The 19,994-nt window shown below is 33.0% G+C and overlaps 2 protein-coding genes and 1 long non-coding RNA gene across 3 annotated transcripts; 2 read left to right on the top strand and 1 right to left on the bottom strand.

Moving 5' to 3' along the window:
* Positions 1-867: 867 nt before the first annotated feature.
* On the bottom strand, positions 868-3,943 carry LOC141721014 (uncharacterized). Its single transcript, XR_012574633.1, has 7 exons — positions 3,585-3,943; positions 2,998-3,042; positions 2,704-2,766; positions 2,335-2,432; positions 1,887-1,957; positions 1,273-1,417; positions 868-1,093 (listed from the first exon to the last, which is right to left on the bottom strand). It is a non-coding gene; the product is annotated as an uncharacterized LOC141721014 (long non-coding RNA).
* A 2,321-nt stretch (positions 3,944-6,264) lies between these two features.
* Positions 6,265-11,637, top strand: LOC141667536 (uncharacterized). Its single transcript, XM_074474065.1, has 5 exons — positions 6,265-6,421; positions 6,545-6,603; positions 6,880-6,929; positions 10,972-11,117; positions 11,236-11,637. The coding sequence occupies exons 1-5, from the start codon at positions 6,402-6,404 to the stop codon at positions 11,438-11,440; spliced, it is 480 nt and encodes a 159-aa protein (XP_074330166.1). The 5' UTR covers positions 6,265-6,401; the 3' UTR covers positions 11,441-11,637.
* A 1,132-nt stretch (positions 11,638-12,769) lies between these two features.
* On the top strand, positions 12,770-14,372 carry LOC141667526 (gallate 1-beta-glucosyltransferase 84A24-like). Its single transcript, XM_074474054.1, has one exon. The coding sequence runs from the start codon at positions 12,798-12,800 to the stop codon at positions 14,217-14,219; it is 1,422 nt and encodes a 473-aa protein (XP_074330155.1). The 5' UTR covers positions 12,770-12,797; the 3' UTR covers positions 14,220-14,372.
* Positions 14,373-19,994: the final 5,622 nt, after the last annotated feature.

The following is a 19,994-nucleotide window of genomic DNA, read 5'->3' as shown; positions in this document are numbered from 1 at the left end:
TTAATCCGGCGCCCATCTATGGGACATTAATTGTCTTTAGTGTCCACATTAAATTGTGAGAATATTGGGGGTGACTCGGAATCGAATCTTAGTCCTACCGCCAGCCTAAGCTAATCTAAAACCTTAAGGTGTTAGAGGAAAACCCCAATATAATCATATATTTAACACTCCCCAATATATGATCCTATTGGGGCCCTCATATAAAACCTTAAGGTGTTAGAGGAAGATCCCAATAGGATCATATATTTAACAAGTTCTAGTTCTGTTTTACTGTGCAAAGAAGACATGAAGAGATCAGAAAGATAGATATAATAGAGGTTTTAGAATTTAGATAAATACAGAAGTACCAGACAAGTGATGTAACTCCGATATTACTGATAGTGATTTACTACCAAAGAGTCTTTAGCGGAGGGTTTTGATGTAGTATTAGTTTTATCTACACATGAAATTTTTGGAATATATGCAAGTGATTTCATATTATTATTAAGAAAGTTATTATTGGCATTTCGGTATTGAGCATTTATCTTTCAGCTTAAATCAATTTAGCTTAAATAAAAAATAAAAAATAAGCTCCATGCTTAGTTTTCAGGGGCCCTGTTGGATTTGTTTTTATTTGTTAGAAGTTGTAGCTTATTTGTTTAATGAAAAATAAATTGTAACTTCCCTCTCCTGCCTTGTCCTTTCAGAATAATCATTCATAGAACCCCTTGAACTCGATTTCTTATAGTTCTGAAAAAATGTCACCATCATCATGTTAACAGAGCTCCATGCATTTTGAAAGTACTCTAAATAGACCTAGTAATTAGTATTACAGACTTACAGTCCTGGCCACAGTTCTAGCCATTCTGCATGAACCAGAAACTCGTATGAATTGAAACACCAATATTGCATCCAATCATTTAGAATGAAGTTCATGAATATTACTAAAGTGAAATCATTGAAAGTTAAAAAGTTGAGAGACTTTCAGCAAAAAAAAAATGAAAGTTCACAGTCTATCTATATGCATTTAAACTGTTCCTCAAAACAAGCTTCAATAAGGATCTGCTGCAGCATGAATTATGCCCAGTATAACACTTCTGAGTAACCGTGTTGCCTGCAGTTGTTGGATTGATTACGTTAGCTTCTATAAAAGCAAACCGACGTATGATGCATTCTATATCACAGAGGTTAAGAGGGGGGAAACAGTACATTTATTAAATTAATATAAATATACGATTTGAAGAGACTAGAAAGTATGGTTTGCATTGTAAAATTCGGAAAAAAATTACTTACCAGGGTACATTACTTAACAAGGATGCATCTTACTGGAGATCCCTCGGCACCAACTAATCTTAGTGGTAAGTAATGGACAGTATATGCCCCGGCTTCAATGTTATCTAACTTAAGATCTGCAACAAGGATAATCTCCTACCAGAAACTGAAAAAGTCGACCATAATGTTAAAGGGTAGTTCTCTATTGCAAGGCTATTGAAATCAAGTTCAGAGCCTATGAGTACTAAAAAAGGTAAGGACGTACATAAAAAGTTAAGCAATTTTATCCCATGTATGATGTATATGTTAGCACTAAATGATTTGTTCATGTGCAAGGTTTTGCATCTTGTAGTCTATGTCACACATTTAAGGAACAACTGGGGATCATTACCATCTTACAAATAAAGAGATGGCAAGCATGGTAAAAAATTCATCAAAGCAAGAACAGGATTCAGAGATATTCGACTATGCCAAAAAAGACAAATTGGAATATCCTTAACCTTGGATCGATATCCTTCTTACATATTTGGTAACCAAGCAGAGTATGTAAGTAGCAAATAGTAATCATGATAAATAATTCATCTGAATAAGCACAAGTCAAAGATTTTATAACATATAATGAGTTAATCTCTTACTTTGCCTTCAAGGAAAACTTGGAGAGAAGGAATCAAATCATCATAGGCAGCAGCAGATAAATAATCAACTCCTGTTTTAAAGAACAAATAAGTCACAACAGTAAGTCGCTTCTAGCACAACTGAACGTCAAATATTAAAAAAGAAACCGTAATGAATGATAGACCAGTAATATATACAAGGTAAAGAAATTGCACCAGAAGTTGTGCTTTTCTCATTGGCACAACCACAAGATATTAATAATTAAGCTAAACATACCACCTGAAGTTGTCCTCATTGGCACAACCACAAGATACTAATTATTAAACTAAACATATGATTCTGCCTCAGAGATAAGCATGAGCTTTAACATGAAATTCGATATCAGATGCAAGTTTAATCCTAAACAGAATCTATCTCAAAAAAATCTGGACGCCTCCAATATATATTTATTGGAGATGCTCATCTTACCAACAAGTTTAATGTCTGTGTTATCTACCAGCCATTGTGCTCCATCTTTCATGAAGCCCACATAGCTTGTGTCAAACTCTTTTTTCCACATTAAGCGCCTATAGAAAAAGGAGGATGTTTTAAACAGATGGGAAGTGACCAGTGACAACTTCAGCGTAGTATGTAGACCAGACATTTTTATAATTCAGTGAATGCAACTATGAACTATCATCATTTAGCATGCTCAGTTTATAAACAGTTTCAGTTCATCAATTAAAGCTTTTATTAAGACACTAGTTTAGTACTATAGAACAATTAATAAATTTGAACACTTTGCAACATGAATAAAAAATCTGTTCATTACAAATCAGATCTTAGAAATTTACATACCTGGCCGTGTTTAATGTTTTAAACAGTACGCGCTTGACTCCTTTGGGGATTTCATAGCTTTAGCTGAGACACATAGATAAAGATATTGTTGTCACGGGGGGAGAACGATAATCCCATCTTAAAGGTTGCAAAAAAGAATTGCACTTTTATTCTCTTATTTGATCTAGTATCAAGAACAACAATCCTCTATTATTTATAGATAAATAAAAACATAAACTTAGGAAAGCCTGCGTAAGCTAGCATCACACATTTGATACAATTGAAATATAATTGCTTTTCAATCCAAATGAATACCTGTTATATTCATGTGTCCAGGAACATCGACTAACAACGCAGGACCTGCGCAAAATAAGAAAATTGAACAAAGGTCAACACTTTTAGTATATTTGACAAATTCAGTGTAATGGTAACTTCTACCTTTCAAGTATTCAAGCTATTGTATAAGGGGGAGCTGGAACAACCAGTACTGTTGTTGAAATATTGATAAAGAAACCAATTAAATCCATATTAGAGAAAACCAGCGCAGAGGCTAGCTAGAACATAATTCAAAAAAATTTAAGCTTTCAATTGCTGAAATCTTTTTCAACTAAAGTTGGAGAGTTAATTCTGAAAGCACTAAAAATAGGGTACTTATATATGATATAACAATAATCACTATACAGATTTCTTGCTACTTTTTAGTCTCAAACATAGCAAGACAGTTTCTACGGGCAGGGCCGTTCCTGATCTTTCGGAGGCCTGGTGGCCGGAAGAAAAATGGGCCCCTAAAACTGCTTCTCTATTTATTTGTCGTATAAACTATTATATTCAAATACATCGATCCTAAAAGACAAATTAGGGAATACGCATCATATATATACAGAGAAATTAGTAGATAATACCATTGAGTGTAGCCAGCATCAAAATGATGATCAAAAACATGTCCCGGCGCATCAACATGAGTAGCAAGTTTCATCTCTAATCTATTCTCAAGTGATCCGTATTTCATTGTTTCCGAAAACGAAACAACTTCCCCGTTTAGACGCCCACGAGGGCATATTATTAGGTTGAATCCTATGACTTTATATCAAATATACGCCCATCATCATACACTTCTCTTCTCTTATCAATTTCACACAGGGAACAATTGTTTTATATAGCTAAGCTAGGTTACGATAGTGATACGAATTTCCGACGAGATAATCATAATAGAGTGAGTGATGACTTCCGGATAATTATTAAGTGATGGATTAACTTGAGAATTACAGCACAAGTGAGACACTAAGGCTCCGTTTGGTAATCTTAAAAACTACTGTACTTCAATAGTTCTGGCAAATAGCGGGTCAAAATTACACAATTTTACAGACAAAAAATATTACAAATGAAAAAAAGTAAATATTTGTATTATTCTTTTTGTACACTTAATTTATTTTTAGATAGTTAAATAATTCTGAAACTGAAAATACATAAAAAAGGATTTGTGAAACTTCAAATTTCAAATTTAGATTTGATAAATGAGAAAAAGATTATTAAAGTTAAATTGAGGAAATTTTTTGTAATAATAAAATAAAGGGTGGTGTTGTACCAAAATAAATTACTTTTATATTTTAAATGTTCAAAATACTTAAAAATGCAAAATTCCGACTAAACTACCTACGAAATGCGCACAAGAAAGATGGTCTGTATGCTCTTTTTTTTCAAATTTTATAAAAAATAGACATTTTTATTTTTCTCTTTATGTGAATACGCATTTTCATGATTTATATTTATTTTAAATATAAAAGGAACAACATATGCATGTTTTTACAAAATTTGGTTACTTATTTTTCGTATGTATAACGTGTTTTACTCCTTTAGATATTTTGGGCAATTGGATACAAAAATGAAATATATTAATTATTTTTACTAAAATTAAATGCATGTATTTAAAAAAATAGTCTTAATTTTATATTAAAAAATTAACTTAAATTTAAATAATTATCTAAAATTAGCTTGTAAGCCCTTCATAAATCTATAAATTCTTGATATTATATTTATAATAACTATATATAAACATATAGTGATTAAATATGTAACCGAAAGTAATTATTTATAAACTTATAGAATTAATTTGATACACTTTTCGGAGCTGTCAAGTTGGTTTTTTTATTTAACCGTATAATTGGTTTGGAATGTGAACTTGATTTTTTCTATGTAGCGAGTTTTTAAAAAATTACCGCCAATCTCTAAAAATTATTATTTTTTCAATAATCCTAACATATAAAATCAATTTGGGGTAATGGGCTAAAACATAATCAAATTGACCTAAAACTTGCAAGTGGGTAACTGAACTCAAAAAATTTGTATTCGACCAAATGAACTAATATAAACTTGCAATTAACTAACTGAACTGTTAAAAAATTGCAATTAAATTATTGAACTGATGGTCAACTTGTAATTTGGTAATCAAAGTCAAAAAATTATAAAATAACACATATTTTCATTTATATATATTTATTTACTCAATTAAATTGATAATTTTGTTTTTAATATTAAAAATAACAATCGAAATCAAATTTGTATTTATCGAAAATCATAAAAATGAAAATCGTGTTTTAAATATTATATTATAGAATTCACGGTTAGATTTAGGCCATGTTTGGAAGTTAGTTTTTTGAGATACAATTAGCTTATTGTATTAAATTCGATGTTTGACCAAATGAAAAAGATAATATTGGTGCTTGGGAGTTAGCTGATTGAAATGGTTTTTTGGTCCTAATAAACACGGTTGTAAAAAAAATTCGAAAAATCCGATATTCGTCCGAAAAATCCGCATTCGTATCCGAAATAAAGTGGATATTATCCGTATCCGAAACAAAACAGATATTATCCGTATTCGAATATGAGGATTGCGGATACAAATACGGATATAGATATATTCGTATCCAATAATATCTGAATCCGAATAAATAAATTTTATATTTAAATATTTAAATAATTTAAAAATATATTATATTAAATGTATAGTGTGTTTATGTGTATATATACACAAACACACACACATATATATATATATATATTAAATATTATATTTATTTTTATTTAGTTCCCATTTGCAAGTTTATTTTTATTTAGTAATTCTGGTTACAAATTTTTATTATTCTAGTCCCGTAAATGTAAGTTGGGGTTGAGTTCAGTTTTGTAAGTAGTAAGTTCAGTTTTTATTATGTTAGTGATGTTAACGGTAGTGAATTAAATGCAAATTTTAATTTTTTGAGTTATGTAAATGTAAGTTTTTCTTTTTTTTCCGCAAGGATTGGCTCAGCTGGTTAAAAAGGGGATAGCTATCCTTTTGGTCACATGTTACAATCCCACGATAAAAGAATTTATGATTATACCTCATAAGTCAGAGTCTGTCGCTTAATGGTTCACGTGATTTGCAGGCTATTACGTGAGTCCGTAAAATTTAGGGTAGCGGCTGCGGGTTACCTATGATAAAAAAAATGTAAGTTTTTTGAGTTCCCCAATCTCAAATGTTTAGGTTACTTCGATTATCTTTTAGCCTGCGCGACCAAATCAATTTTTGCTATATATTCTATTTCGGCTCCGGTAACCCATCTCATCTGGGCTAAACCCGGACCCGTATATAACATCACGCTCCACCAATGACAAAACCCATAATCTTCCTTTGTTTTTTAAAACCCTAATTACAGTTTCAAGCTTTAACCTTTAGACAAAAAATGGGGAAGACTAGCACTCTGTAACACTCATTCCTTAAAATTTCTTTTATTTATTTGTATATATGAATTTACTATAATTACATATGTGTAATTATCGGTTATCTTCAAAATTTATTTACTTTTATTGTTTTAATTAATTTCAGAGCTAAAGATTCTACCCGTGCTGACCAGAAATTTGAAAAGAAGCTCCAATTCTATGCTAGTAAGCTCTTTTTGTTTATATATTATAAAGGGTTTGTTTTATTATATGTATTGATTTGTTGTTTTTGATTTTATTTGTATATATAGCTTGGTTAAAATCAACATTTGATTTTTAGTACTTTTCTTACTGCTTATGAATGTAATGTGGTGTAAGTATTATACGGGTTTTGATATCGTTCCGTAAATGTGAAGATTTTGTTTGTGAATTTATCAAAGTGGTTATAGTTGCGTGTTATGTTGATTGATATTAGGGTTTTGTTTTGACTTGTTCTTGCAGAGGTTAGGGATAGAGTTTCTACTTTGGGTGCTCAGAAAGCCATCGGCAAGGTAGATTTTTTAATTCTTTTTGGGGAAGTTTGGTTACAGAATTTTTATGTTGCATGTGATTAGGTCATGTGTTTTAGTTTGAAGTGTGCATTGTGATACTAATTTGTTATTCTAAAGACATTCAGTTTGTTGTATTGTTTGTTTTGTGATATTCAATACATTTAAGTTGTGAATGCTGTTTATTGTGTTTATTGATAGTGTAACTGTAAGGATAATTCATATATCACAACTTATGTTATTTAGTGGCCTAAAGTATGATCCCTACGTTTGAAACTGTATTTAAAAGATTAATCAAGAGTGGTACTGTTATTTACTATTTGCAGCAAGTTTTTTTTTGTTGCTAAAATGTGAAAAATGCTAAATCTTGGATATTTCAGCAAGTTTTATATAATAAGAATGCCAAATTATTGTCAATTCCCCTTAGGATCGTGTTGAATTTGTCCGTGGATTACAGCAAATAACTAGAATACATCAAGGTTGTTTAATCGTACTACGATCCTTATTCAAGTATTTAATCAGGTTTAATTTTTTATAGAGTTTACTACTTTACTGGTAAATAGAAATACTAGGATGGGATCGAAAACATGCTAGTATATTGAAGTATTTACGTACTTGACGGAAATTGAGTAGAAAATAGAATATCCTGAGATATTAAGTCAGTGCGAAAGCAGGAGGATAAACTTTAACAATAGACTTCAATAAAATTCTGCAGCAAGAACTTGGTCCTTTCTAGAACACAGTAGACCGGAAGACATGTTTTTAATGTTTTAGAGCTTCATGATTACCTTTGAACAAGAGAGTTGAGCTTAGGAGAGAGGGAGAAAAATAACCTTCTCCGTTATATGTTATTTGAAGATGTAAGAAACTATGGAAGTTTGGAGAATGCTTTGGAGCGTGCGTATCAGCAGCCCGATTAATCAGACATGTCCATAGAAAACATTGTAGCTTCAGTTCACAAGACACTTGCACTCGTTCGTCACTACAAACTTGAATCTGAATATTCGTCAGAATGGATTGTAAAATTCATTCAGCAAAAGAATTGAAAAGCAGAGAGGGGGGAAGGGATAAACAAGAAACCTGAAGAAGACGGAATATAATGCAGCATCATCGAGGTTCCTACCAGTCCAAGTCACAGTACTATATATATTCCAAAAATGTAAATCATATTGACCATCTGAGATTACCATTCCACAAATCTCTCCTCCAACCTATTTAATTCACTGTCTTCCATTGATCACAAGAAAAACAACAGTCATATCTTATTCTGGGATGCTCGTTGATAGATTATTTCTATTCTTGTTGAACTATCTTGCTTTCTTTAGCTCTCTAAAAAAACTGTACTACAAGATCTTTTAATGGCATATCTAATTCTCTGCCCAAGACTTTCTAGATGAGAGTAGTTTATTCCGGGAAGTTAGGCATTCTGCTGATTTCAGATTTTTGTTCTTTTCTTTCTCTCTTGTTTTGATTCATTTTCCCTAATAAATCCAGGTCATCCATATGTGCTTTCTAGTCAGTCATATATTAAACAATCTGATTGAACTTTCTATGCTAATTATCTTAAACTTTGTCTTCCAGTTTTCTTTAACATGGTCTTATCATCGCATCTTAACCACACTAACATGGAGTTTCATGAGTATGTCTTTTGCTTTAAATTTTTCTGAAGCTCACATCCCTTTGAGTCTCATGTTCAAGACTTTGCACTGTTTCTTTTATAATGCCACTCCGTGCACCTTGTCTTTATGAAACAAAATGATAGAGATGCAGTAGAACTGAAGCAAAAAGTCATCTAAACTGCTTCCTAATACATGCGCGTATCTTCCTTCGCAATATGAACTACACAGTGATGTACTGCATAGATAAATTTTTTTAGTCTTTTTCTGTACCGTCATCTGTAACTAGTCGATAACAAATATCACCCAATTCATTCTCATTCTTCTTTTCCCAAGTTCTTTTTGAATATTTTTTTAAGTGTTTCAGAATAAGACCTTATGCTAAAATCCATCAACAGTTTTATTTGTTCTTGATTTGATCTCACATACTTTGGAGATCTCTCAAGTTTAAGTCCATGCTGCATGCAAGAATTTATTTCACCTTAGTGCTGGTGATTTATTCACTTTTGCTTTGCTCGCTCCTGCTGTATATTTTAATCATATTTTAATAGCTTCTTTATCTGTGCTTTTTCTTTTTAAATTCATCACATTGATCAAGATATGGACGGAAATGGTACTTCATGTATGATCAGCATGGAGCCATTGTTGTCAATTTCTCCCTATAATATCTAATTGTCCTCAGATGTGTCATGTTTGTCTCGGCTACACACATGGATATGTCGTGATTCCAAACAAGATCTAGTCTCTGTTGAGCAATTGCCTGAACATAAAGAGAGAGACCAGTTTTAATCAAATTTCCTGTTGTAAGCTATTTTATGTTTTAGTATGGCTTGTTCCCAAGTTCCATGCCTTGTATATCCTATACATATAGGTTAAGCAATATTCAGAGTACTTGCCATATAATTGTAGATTTATACAACATAGTAAAGCACTTTATAGTTAGTTAAACTAAAATATAATTAGCCATGTAAGATTCACATCAAGAAGCATATATAGGTATACTTGGGATTCACTGAACTAGACCACAATTATTAAAAAACAAATACATGGTAGAGATAATAAAATATAAATTATTTCTAGACTTGTTGAAACGGCTTTAGTCTTTATTACAAATTCTGGTTTGCTAGAATAATATGAGGCGTTGCAGGGGAGGAATTTTAAATTTTATCACGCGGAGTATAAGTTTATTATATATAAGCGATTAATCTATTTCTTTCTTTATGATTTTTTCATATGTTAATTTACATACATATTATTTAAATTCTGTTAAAATTACTTTAAGTTTGTGTTTTTTTCTTTTGAAGTCATTTATTTTCAGTAGAAGAATTGCTGGGCATTGTTTGCTCACTTAAATATTCGATTCGTCACAAATATAAGTGTGACAAAATTATCTCTGACATGGTGCTGAAACAAAAGATATAAATAGTCAGAAATCTATTTATTTTGGAGTACTTAAGGGAGGGCTAGTCAGGTTTGATTGACAGTAGCTAGTGGAAGATGCTATAAAGGTGGCTAATCTAGATATTAGTTGGAAAAACTGGAAATGAGAAGTTCTATTATATATCAAATGTATAGTTTTGAAGCCTCTGTTTATTATATTTAAAACCAGTTCAATGTATATAATAGTTGTTATCCAAGTGTTGAACCTGGGGCTTTACAAAAAATGTCCAGACACAGAACTGTGCATGCATACTGCAAGAGTTTTAAAATTTTTGTTAGTTGGGCTGAAAAATATAGTTCATATTCAAGATAACCACACGTAGATTCGTAAAACTGCTTCAAAGACATAAAGACATGTGTTTGAATATATATAGAGAGATTACATATAAAAAGAGGGAGGTTGGTTATTGCTTCACTGAGTAAATCGTGTGCAGTAGAAGAAATCATACTGCTGATTCTTTTTACGACACAGACCATCAGAGCAACATATTAAAAAGAAAAATATAACTCTCGAGTTAAAAAGTGGTATTAGCGGTCATATTTAGTGTTTGTATTGGTGAAGGGGAAATTTAATTCTACTTATGTTTTGCCTCACTGTCTATAAAAAATCACAATTCCCCACAACAGCAAAAAGAATTTAAATAGAATTAGGACATATTTCTAGAGTGAGTAGTTATAGGAGTTTCTCTATTTGCTGGCACTATTGGATATTATATATTATGATTGATTGCTCTTAGGTTCAGGTTTCCGTGAATGTGATTGCGCTTTTTTGGTATAATTCTTTTGTCACTTGAACTCTATGTTTGTAGAAATGATTACGCAATTTTGTTAATTACAAAAAAGGAAAACTCTGTGAACCTAATGGTTCTTTGTTTTTCTTAACATAAGTTGCACATACAACCTAGCTATATGCTTAGTATATATTTATAAGCATTCATTTAATAGATAAAGTACTTTGTGTGCTGAAGATATACATCTTATTCTTCCAGAAAAAGAAACTTAGAAGTCGACAAAGGAAACTTAAAGCTTATGATCTCTCTGCTCTCTCTGAGTTCCTTCCCGATGAGAAAAAGGAAAAGAAGCAACCAATTGCCGCCGATTTTAAACTAACTTGTAAATCCAGGCAAACCCTAGTGTAAGCGGCTAACTGCATCACTCTGTGTATAACTCACTTGGAGTCTTTTATATCATTTCCCCCGGTTCATATTCTTCTTTACTGATTTAAAGGGTTTATGTTGGGTTAACTTTATCAGACTAAAGGAGGGGAAGCAACTGAACAATGTTCTTAATCATCCTGCTTTCCAAGCGGATCCATTGGGTGCCATCCATCAGCATTTACAGAACACACAGCCTCTTACAGAAGTGAAACAAATTAAGAAGCCAAAGAAAGGTGGGAAGAAGAAAGCAAAAGGGAAAAAGTCTAAAGCTTCATCTGCACCTCAATCGATGGAACTCTGATTTAGGATTCTAATTGTAATTAGATAAGCTTCTTTTGGTAAGGCTAAGCTGTAAGTCTTACCATTCTATCGCGTCATTTGGCTTGTAAATGGCCTCCGCTTTTGGTGGTTTTGTATCTTATAAAGCAACGAGGTGATTTTCGTGCTTGAATGAGTATTGTCCCCCTTGGTATTGCGTAAAATCGTATTTTTCAAGTATTGCACTCCTCACTGATGTTCAATATTATCCTTTATCAACGTACAGATTTGTTTGATATATGGAAAGCACTAAAATGCGAATAGGTGCTATTACACCCAACGCTAATTTCCTACACTACATAACACGGGAGTGACATGACTGTTCTGAGCAAAGATAACGCAACTTACATACAAAACCATAGACCATCTTTCAGTACTTGTCCTGAGATTGGTGATTGACAAATCAAATGTCTCTTATCAAGTGTAGTGGGTGGAAGTCGAAGATTAAGGGGGGAAACATAGTAACAGGGCGGGCTGGACAGCTTCAGTTGTGTGTATGCAATTGTGTAGTTTAATATGTTTAAGGAAGGAGACGTAATCCTGGAAAGGAGGGAGAGGTTTGAATTTGATGGTGAAGGAGTCATTTTTCATGTAAATTAATGTTTAACCAACCAAATAAATTGATGTCTCTCTCAGCTGCAAATGCAACGCCTTTGTACATTGACGCATCATCTGCATTACCGTCCAATTATCAACAACATCATTCAATTCAAATATTCAACTCCCCAGTTATTTTCATTATACATTGCATCATTACTGGCAAGTATAACTACCAATCCTTACTCACCGGTCACCATTTTATGTTTCTAAAATAATGTCAAGTAAATGTTGTGATTACGTTAGACAATATATCTTTTGGTTCCAAAGATGACGCTAATGATCCAAAGGAACAAACTGCTCAGAATAAGGGATACTTATCGCTCAACCTGTAAACAAAAAAAAGAAAAAAGAAACCCCATTTAGCGGCAAGGCTTGTCTTAGGGATATAAGCGGAATTACGTTGGTTACAACATCTAGTCAACATTTATTAAGACTGGATTTACAACTTTCTGGACTCAAAATTGCCAGAATGCCAAGTATTATTGTTTCTTACTCGCCACTTATTTTTCTAATTCATAGTACAATGGAATGCATGGTTACTGGCAAGTATAACGACCGTCAACTATCAAATATAACAAACTATAATGACCGTTCCTTATCACCCACCAGTCAGCATTTATGTATCTAAAAAAAATGTCTTTTTTGCTGCAGTGTTGTGTAGTATAGTACTTTTACGTGACCCGGTCAGTATAAAAAAGGAAGACTTAATGGTACTCAGAAACAAAATCCTTTCTAAAATTATGAGCCCTGTTTATGAAGATTCCAAAAAGGATCTTGTTCATATTTTACTTGTCTCTTTCACAGGCCAAGGCCATGTTAACCCTTTACTTCGACTAGGAAACCTCCTTGCTTCAACAGGTCTCCTTGTCACCTTCTCATCCTCTTCCCACGTTGGAAATTCAATGCGAAAAGCTAACAAAAACATAGATCAACTTAATCCAGTTGGTCACGGGATGATCAGATTCGAGTTCTTTGATGATGGATTACTTGATAATGATCCGCGACGCCATGATCTTGACTTGTACATGCCTCAACTTGAGTTGCTTGGTAAAGAGGCAGTCACTGGTATTATAAAGAAACATGAAAAAGAAGGCCGTCCGGTGTCATGCCTCATCAACAATCCTTTCATTCCATGGGTTTCTGATATTGCTCATACCCTAAATATTCGTAATGCTGTGCTCTGGGTACAGTCTTGTGCTTGTTTTTCAGCTTATTACCATTACCATAATAAGTTGGCACAATTTCCCACCGAATCTGACCCCGAAATCGATGTCCAGCTGCCATATATGCCTTTGTTGAAAAATGATGAAATCCCGAGTTTCTTACACCCTTCAAGTCCTTATCCAGCTTTAAGAAGAGCCATTTTAGGCCAATTCAGGAATTTGTCAAAACCATTTTGTGTACTAGTAGAAACATTTCATGAACTCGAAAGTGAAGTCATTGATTACATGTCCAAATTTTGCCCTGTCAAGGCAATAGGTCCATTATTCAACAATCCTAAATCTCAACTTTCTACTATTCAAGGGGATTGTTTGAAGCCCGACGATGATTGCATCGATTTCCTCAACTCCAAAACCCCCTTATCAGTTGTTTACATATCTTTTGGCAGTATAATTTCAATGAATCAAGAACAAACAAATGAACTTGCAGCTGGTCTTTTAAACTCAGGAGTTTCTTTTCTCTGGGTATTTAGGCCAGCCCTTCCAGGTTTCGATGTATCTGTACTACCCGAAAAATTCTTGGAAGCAGCTGGTGACAGGGGAAAAGTAGTGCAATGGTGTTCGCAAAAACAAGTGCTAGCTAACCCTGCTGTGGCTTGTTTTCTAACACATTGTGGTTGGAATTCCACTTTAGAGGCCTTGACAACTGGGGTCCCCGTGATTACCTACCCAGCCTGGGGTGATCAAGTTACTAATGCTAAATTTTTAGTTGATGTTTTGAAAGTAGGCGTCAGGTTGAGTAGAGGTGATCAATCCAAAAAAGATGTCATTTCGAGGACCCATATCGAAAAATGTTTAAGAGAAGCTACCACCGGGGAAGATGCAGCAGGGATTAAAAAGAATGCATTGAAGTGGAAGAAGGCAGCAGAAGACGCGGTGGCTGAGGGCGGTTCTTCTGATCGGAATTTTAAAGCCTTTGTGGATGAGCTAAGGATGAACTGATCATCTTCGTGTGCCATAATAAATTAATATTATTCCTAAAAAATTCAATAACAAAAACTGTTATAAAATGATGTGACATTAGGAATGTGACATTATAAAACAAAATGATGTGTCATTAGTAACGGGACATTATAAAATTTCGTTCGTATTCAAGGGTGTTCATGTAATTTATCCAGTGTTACGTTCACAATGAAATGCTATTTGAAATGTATGTCAATATTCAAAAAGGGTTCAGGGCATGTATTAGATATAGAATAGTTAATTAGAAAAGTTTGGTATCAATGGCTTTATAATGGTAGACGTGTATGGGACATTTTTCTTTACAATTTTAATATGAGATATTTAAATTATTTCCAACATAATAATAATTTATAGGGTTGTATAAAAAAAGTTTGGAGGAATATTTAATTCAAATTTGGATTTGAATTAAATAGGAAATTTAAATTATTTATTATTAATTAAGTTGGACTTAATTAATGTGATAAATTAATTTCGAATTTGTATATTATTAAATCTGAAATTCAGTTGTTATTTGATAATTGAGTTAGACTTAATTATTAAATAAATAAATTTCAGATTTTAATAAACTCTAACTTGGATTAGGGTTAAGACTGTTTTTATCTCTCTATATAAACATTCTTAAGGCTAAAATTAGTTACATTTTTTTTAGATAAAAACATAAAACCCTAGCAGTTAAAGGTGAGAGGGGGGGACATGTTCGTTCTTGGTGCTAGTACACACCTCCTCTGTACCGACTTTCGTGTGGATACCTCTACGACGTAGATCATTAAGGCGGGATACATGGTGTTCGGTTGAAACTAGGATCTTCTTTTGACAACCATAATCATAAAGTTCTTAAAGGTAAACATCTCATCCACGAATTAAATATTGTTTTTCACATGGATCTTTCGGTTTTATTCTATTTTTACGGTTTTATTTATTGTTTCCGCTGTGTTTTTATACCCGAAACCCAAAACTTGAGAACATCAACAGTATCATCTGAAGTATTAGATTTCTCTTCCAAGTTCCTAGATGTAGTAGCTTTAGCAAACAGATACTCCAAACCATAATCCTTGGAAAGCTTCTTACTGGTAGCAACACAGAGATCTTGAAGATTTACTGATCCAGGAGTAGAAGATGTGGGAAAAGGTCTAGACTTTGTTTTTGTAGCAGAAGTATGCAATCCCAAAACCAAGTCCTTCCAGAACTTGTTTTCCTCAACCATCTTCTTCATTAACTGCTTATAATTTGTTCTCATTTCAAGCATGAATTCATTCAATTGAGACTGTAACATCCGAGGAAGTGGAGAAGTACACCCACCAGCAATGGGGCTAGACGCAATAACACAAGTCTCAACCTGTACCAACACTACATTCTCAATCTTCAAATGGATTGACTAAGATATTTATGGTCCAAAAAATATTTAGTGAGCACTGAATCACTTTCTCCTAACTCAACACCATATCACTCAAATACCTTTGACAAGAGTAACCCATATGGTAACCCAGTCACCAACTTCCCATCAAAAACTTCCATCATTTTGTTCAATATCAAATCACTTAAATTAAAATATTTACCAGATAAAATCATTGATATAATTAAAATATCTTGAGCATCAAAATCTGACCTAGTTCCTAATATAGGATAAATATTCTCAATGTACATACTTTATAAAGTAAGTGTGTCATGGGCAATGTAGCGACTGAGAATTTCGCGACATGATTAAGTGAATAAAGTATAATTTTGTGTTGTAAATCTAAATTACGTGAATAAATAAAGGGCTAAATGATTTCGTTGGTTAATTGTATTTATTGTATATTAGTAACTGAAAACGTAAGATAACCCGTTTCAGTTTGATGAGTCAGCTTAGGGGATAAGCTGTGTTGTCGGCCCGCCAGGTTGAACGGAACATATTTTAAAAAGAGACTAAGGTATTCAAATGTGAATTATGTGTTACTGTGTGAAATAGGAATGTATAGTAAATATTATAACCCAGTCGTGGTGTCAATTGGTATAAATGATTGATTGTGAAGCATGTTTGAAAACGCTCAGCGTCAGGCCGTTAGATAGGACGCAGCCCGTTACGCGAATAACTATTATCAACAAAAAAGGAATTTCTTGAGACAAATTATGATGTAAGATAAGTCGTAATATGTGAATACGTGATATTGCTTGATAACGTGCTTGTGCCCTGAGTATTTTTTTTAAATAATTTAAAAGGAATTATTTGATTTAAATAAGATTTATTGAGCCTTTGTATTTTTTATAAAATCATATGAGTATGGTCAAGGCATGAAATCTGTTTTATTATCTTCGAAATAGCCCTAGAGACTTTCTAAAAATAGTGGATGGAATTATTTTGTGATCAATATATTTTTGAAAATGATTTTAACAAGTTATATTTCTATTTTGAGCGTAATCTTGTAAAATTCATAGAAAATAAACCGTACGCTAAAAAAATATTTTAAAAATATGCTTGGAAAGCTAATTTCGAATCCTATCTATTAAAAATCGTGTCATTTTCCATTTTTCTGAGAGAGATATATATTATTCAAATTCACTTTTAGTTAAGAATAAAAAAATAAAAAGAAAATCAAATGAAAAGTGTTTGGTTAATTAATAAACTACCCTTGTCTCTTATTATATAAACCCACCCTTCTTTATTTTTTTTCTTCACCCCTGTTACTCTCTCTTCTCTCTCATTTTCTCTCATCCCTCTCTGCCTCTCTCTCTATACCATCTCTCTCTCTCTCTCTCTCTCTCTCCTTTGATTTCTTTGAAATCATCCATAAAACTTCATCCTTATTCTATATATGGGTTCCAAAAGATATATATGTGTGTGTATTTGCATGCGAGTGTGTGTGTGTGTTTGGGCTCGGTGTTGAGCCGAGAGCCGAGTTCGTGTTTCTTTTTGAATATGTTCGACTTGAGATTGTGTAATTTCTGTAATGACTATGTATTGCATGTATGTGCTGCTGTGTTTTTGGATTGAAATCAGAGGTTTTAAGGTTGGAAACCCCGAATGGGGGCACCACCATGAAGCCACCGCCACCGGTGATGAACTCTGGTGAACCGGTGGTGAGTTATGATGTGTAAACTGAACTCTAGAATGCATAAAATTGATTTTCTATGGTTGCATGTGATGTTTTATTTAAAACCGAATGGGTTTTTGATTTTTAAAAGAAATTAAGTTGATTTTTTTTAATTAAAATGATTGTGGGGGAATTGTTTTTAGAAAGTATTGAGTAATTAGATTAATTGATGGTTTGAAGAATTGAATTGATGCTTGCATGTGATGTTTCTTGGTAAATCCGAATATTATGAGTTGAATTTTTGAGAAATTAAGTTGAACTATGTGCTAAGATAGATAATCAGTCATGCTTGGGTCCTAATTATGTGTTTAAATGGATTATGGAGATGAATTGAAGTTAGTTTTGGATAAAATACTGAATGCATGTCAAGTTTTGGTGTTGCATGTAGCAAATTAGGTTTAAAATGGTTAAAAGATAAGTTGTCGTGAATTAGTATGTAAAAGATAGGTATTGAATCAGCTTTAATTAAAAGAACAAGGGTTTAAAAGGATTGTTTGTCGATATTTGATTTCTTGTTTGTGTTTTGTGAAAAAGCCAAGAGGGTCATGGTTTAAAAAAAAGGGATTGATTCAAGTTATTTGGTTGATTTGATTCTAGGGTCTAGTTAAGTGAATGCATGTTGAGTATTAGGAATTATTTAGTCTATTATTTGGTTTTGGTTCGAATTATGGGATTAAAAAGAAAGGGAGGAGTCGTTTCGATTCCAAGATTGTATAATTGGTCATTACGACTAAAGTATTGAGTTTTAAGTAAAGTATATAGTTTTATGTGTTATGTGAGTATGCTTGAGATTAAAGTTAAGCGTTAGAATTAATTGGGGTAATTATTAAACGTTCCGGGAATGTCGAGTGGGAATCTAATTAGGGTTTTGATTTTTGGATTGTAGATTAGGATCGTGAAGGCATTCAGGCTAGGAAAGGGAAAAGTAATCTAGGTGGCAGTAGCTCAAACCCCGTAAAGCAAGAAAGCAATTTCAGGCAAGTAACTCTGCCTACTTGTATAAATTAATTATAGAGAGGATATTGATGATGCCATGATAGAGTAATGATCTTTTATAACACTTGTGATAACCTGTCATTGATTCCTTGAACCACCCTGATATTGTTCTTGTAATGATTTGACATGGTTATTGTTCAAACCCTTATAGTAACCCTGTTGATTCATATCCTTATTATCTGTTGAATCCTTTTGATACCTTAAATTCTCGTAAACCCAAAAAGAACCTTTATGAACTCCCTTGCATATTATTTCGAGTAACCTAAGTCCTTCATCCTTTTTTCGAATCCCTTATTCTGTAATGATCCTTAGAAACATTCAGATTCCCTAACTTGTGTACTTTGTTTATCATTTGATCAAGATCTTTACTTTGATCTTTGTCTACCTTTGATTCATTCACTGTCTTTGAATTCTTGAATTGAACTTAAGAATGATTTTCGACTTGAAAGAGTCTATATGATTTCATATTCTTGGTAATGATAAAATGAACTAAGTCAAACCATTCTTTTCCAACACCAGGTTTTCCAAATGAATTCCTGATGGATAGGATTGAGACGTAAGAGATTAGTGAGACTAGTCCAGTCATATAAGAGGCTAGCGGGGATAGCCCAATTTAAGGTTGAAATTATGCCATAGGTACCTTGACGACCAGATGGAGGTCGGTACGGGCTGATCACCCGTATTATTTATGAAAGTTAAAGTAGTCCAATCAAGGGTTCCCTATCACTTTATAAAGATAAATTGAATACATTTCCTTAGCAATTGCTTCCTTGAAAATGAAATGATTTAAAATGAATTGAGATGAGTTGATTGTGTTATTGTTTATCATATAGCTTTGAGAACCCTGATTCTTATCTCTGATATTGTTATTATTCATAAAATTGATTCCCAGAGTTGAATAGATTCTTGATTTCCACTTAGAAGATCCATTGAGATCCTGCTATTAATTTGTGATGAATGTCGGCTTTTACTCCGTCATAACCCTTGAACCTTGAAAGCCCAAAACCCTTTCTCGATACCTTTGTTCACCCAAAGATGGAAATCTGCCACCTAGAGATTTAAAGTAGAATGCCTTAAAAGTTATTTTGGATATTTGATATTGCTGCATCATAGAACTGTCTTATAGTTACTTGTTCAGCTTTGTGTGCTCATATATTTTGCTTTGTTCTAACCATGGCAGTTAAGCAAGAGGATGGCCATACTTAGGCGCACTTCTCGTAAGAGCGTACCTGATGGCCCCTACCGTGTCGTAGGCTTCCAGATGCCACATCAGGTAGTTACAAGATGTGTGGGCAAGCGCTATAGTTGGAAAGTTATAAAGATACAATGGGTTATCTGTCGGTTCCAAGTCGGAATCGATTGTATGAATTTAATATTATTTTGGGTGGTAATATGTATATTGCTGGTTGGTAGTTATATCTTGTCTCAAACTTAATCCTGTTTAGATCTTGTTATTAGTTAATTGGGGTTTATGCTTTTATTAATGTTAGTTTAATGGTGTGTGGGTCCTCATTTTTTAACCCCGAGATTGGGGGCATCACAAGTTGGTATCAGAGCTACATGATCTAGTCCTTGAGACAAGTTAGGATAAAAAGGGTATTTTCGGGAATATATATATATATATATATATATATATATATATATATATATATCACGAGAGTGTTCGACTCATATAGAGTTAATTTAG

Source organism: Apium graveolens, chromosome 1, assembly GCF_009905375.1.
Source record: "Apium graveolens cultivar Ventura chromosome 1, ASM990537v1, whole genome shotgun sequence".
NCBI classification, from domain to species: Eukaryota; Viridiplantae; Streptophyta; class Magnoliopsida; order Apiales; family Apiaceae; genus Apium; species Apium graveolens.
This window is presented reverse-complemented; position numbering and strand designations above follow the sequence as displayed.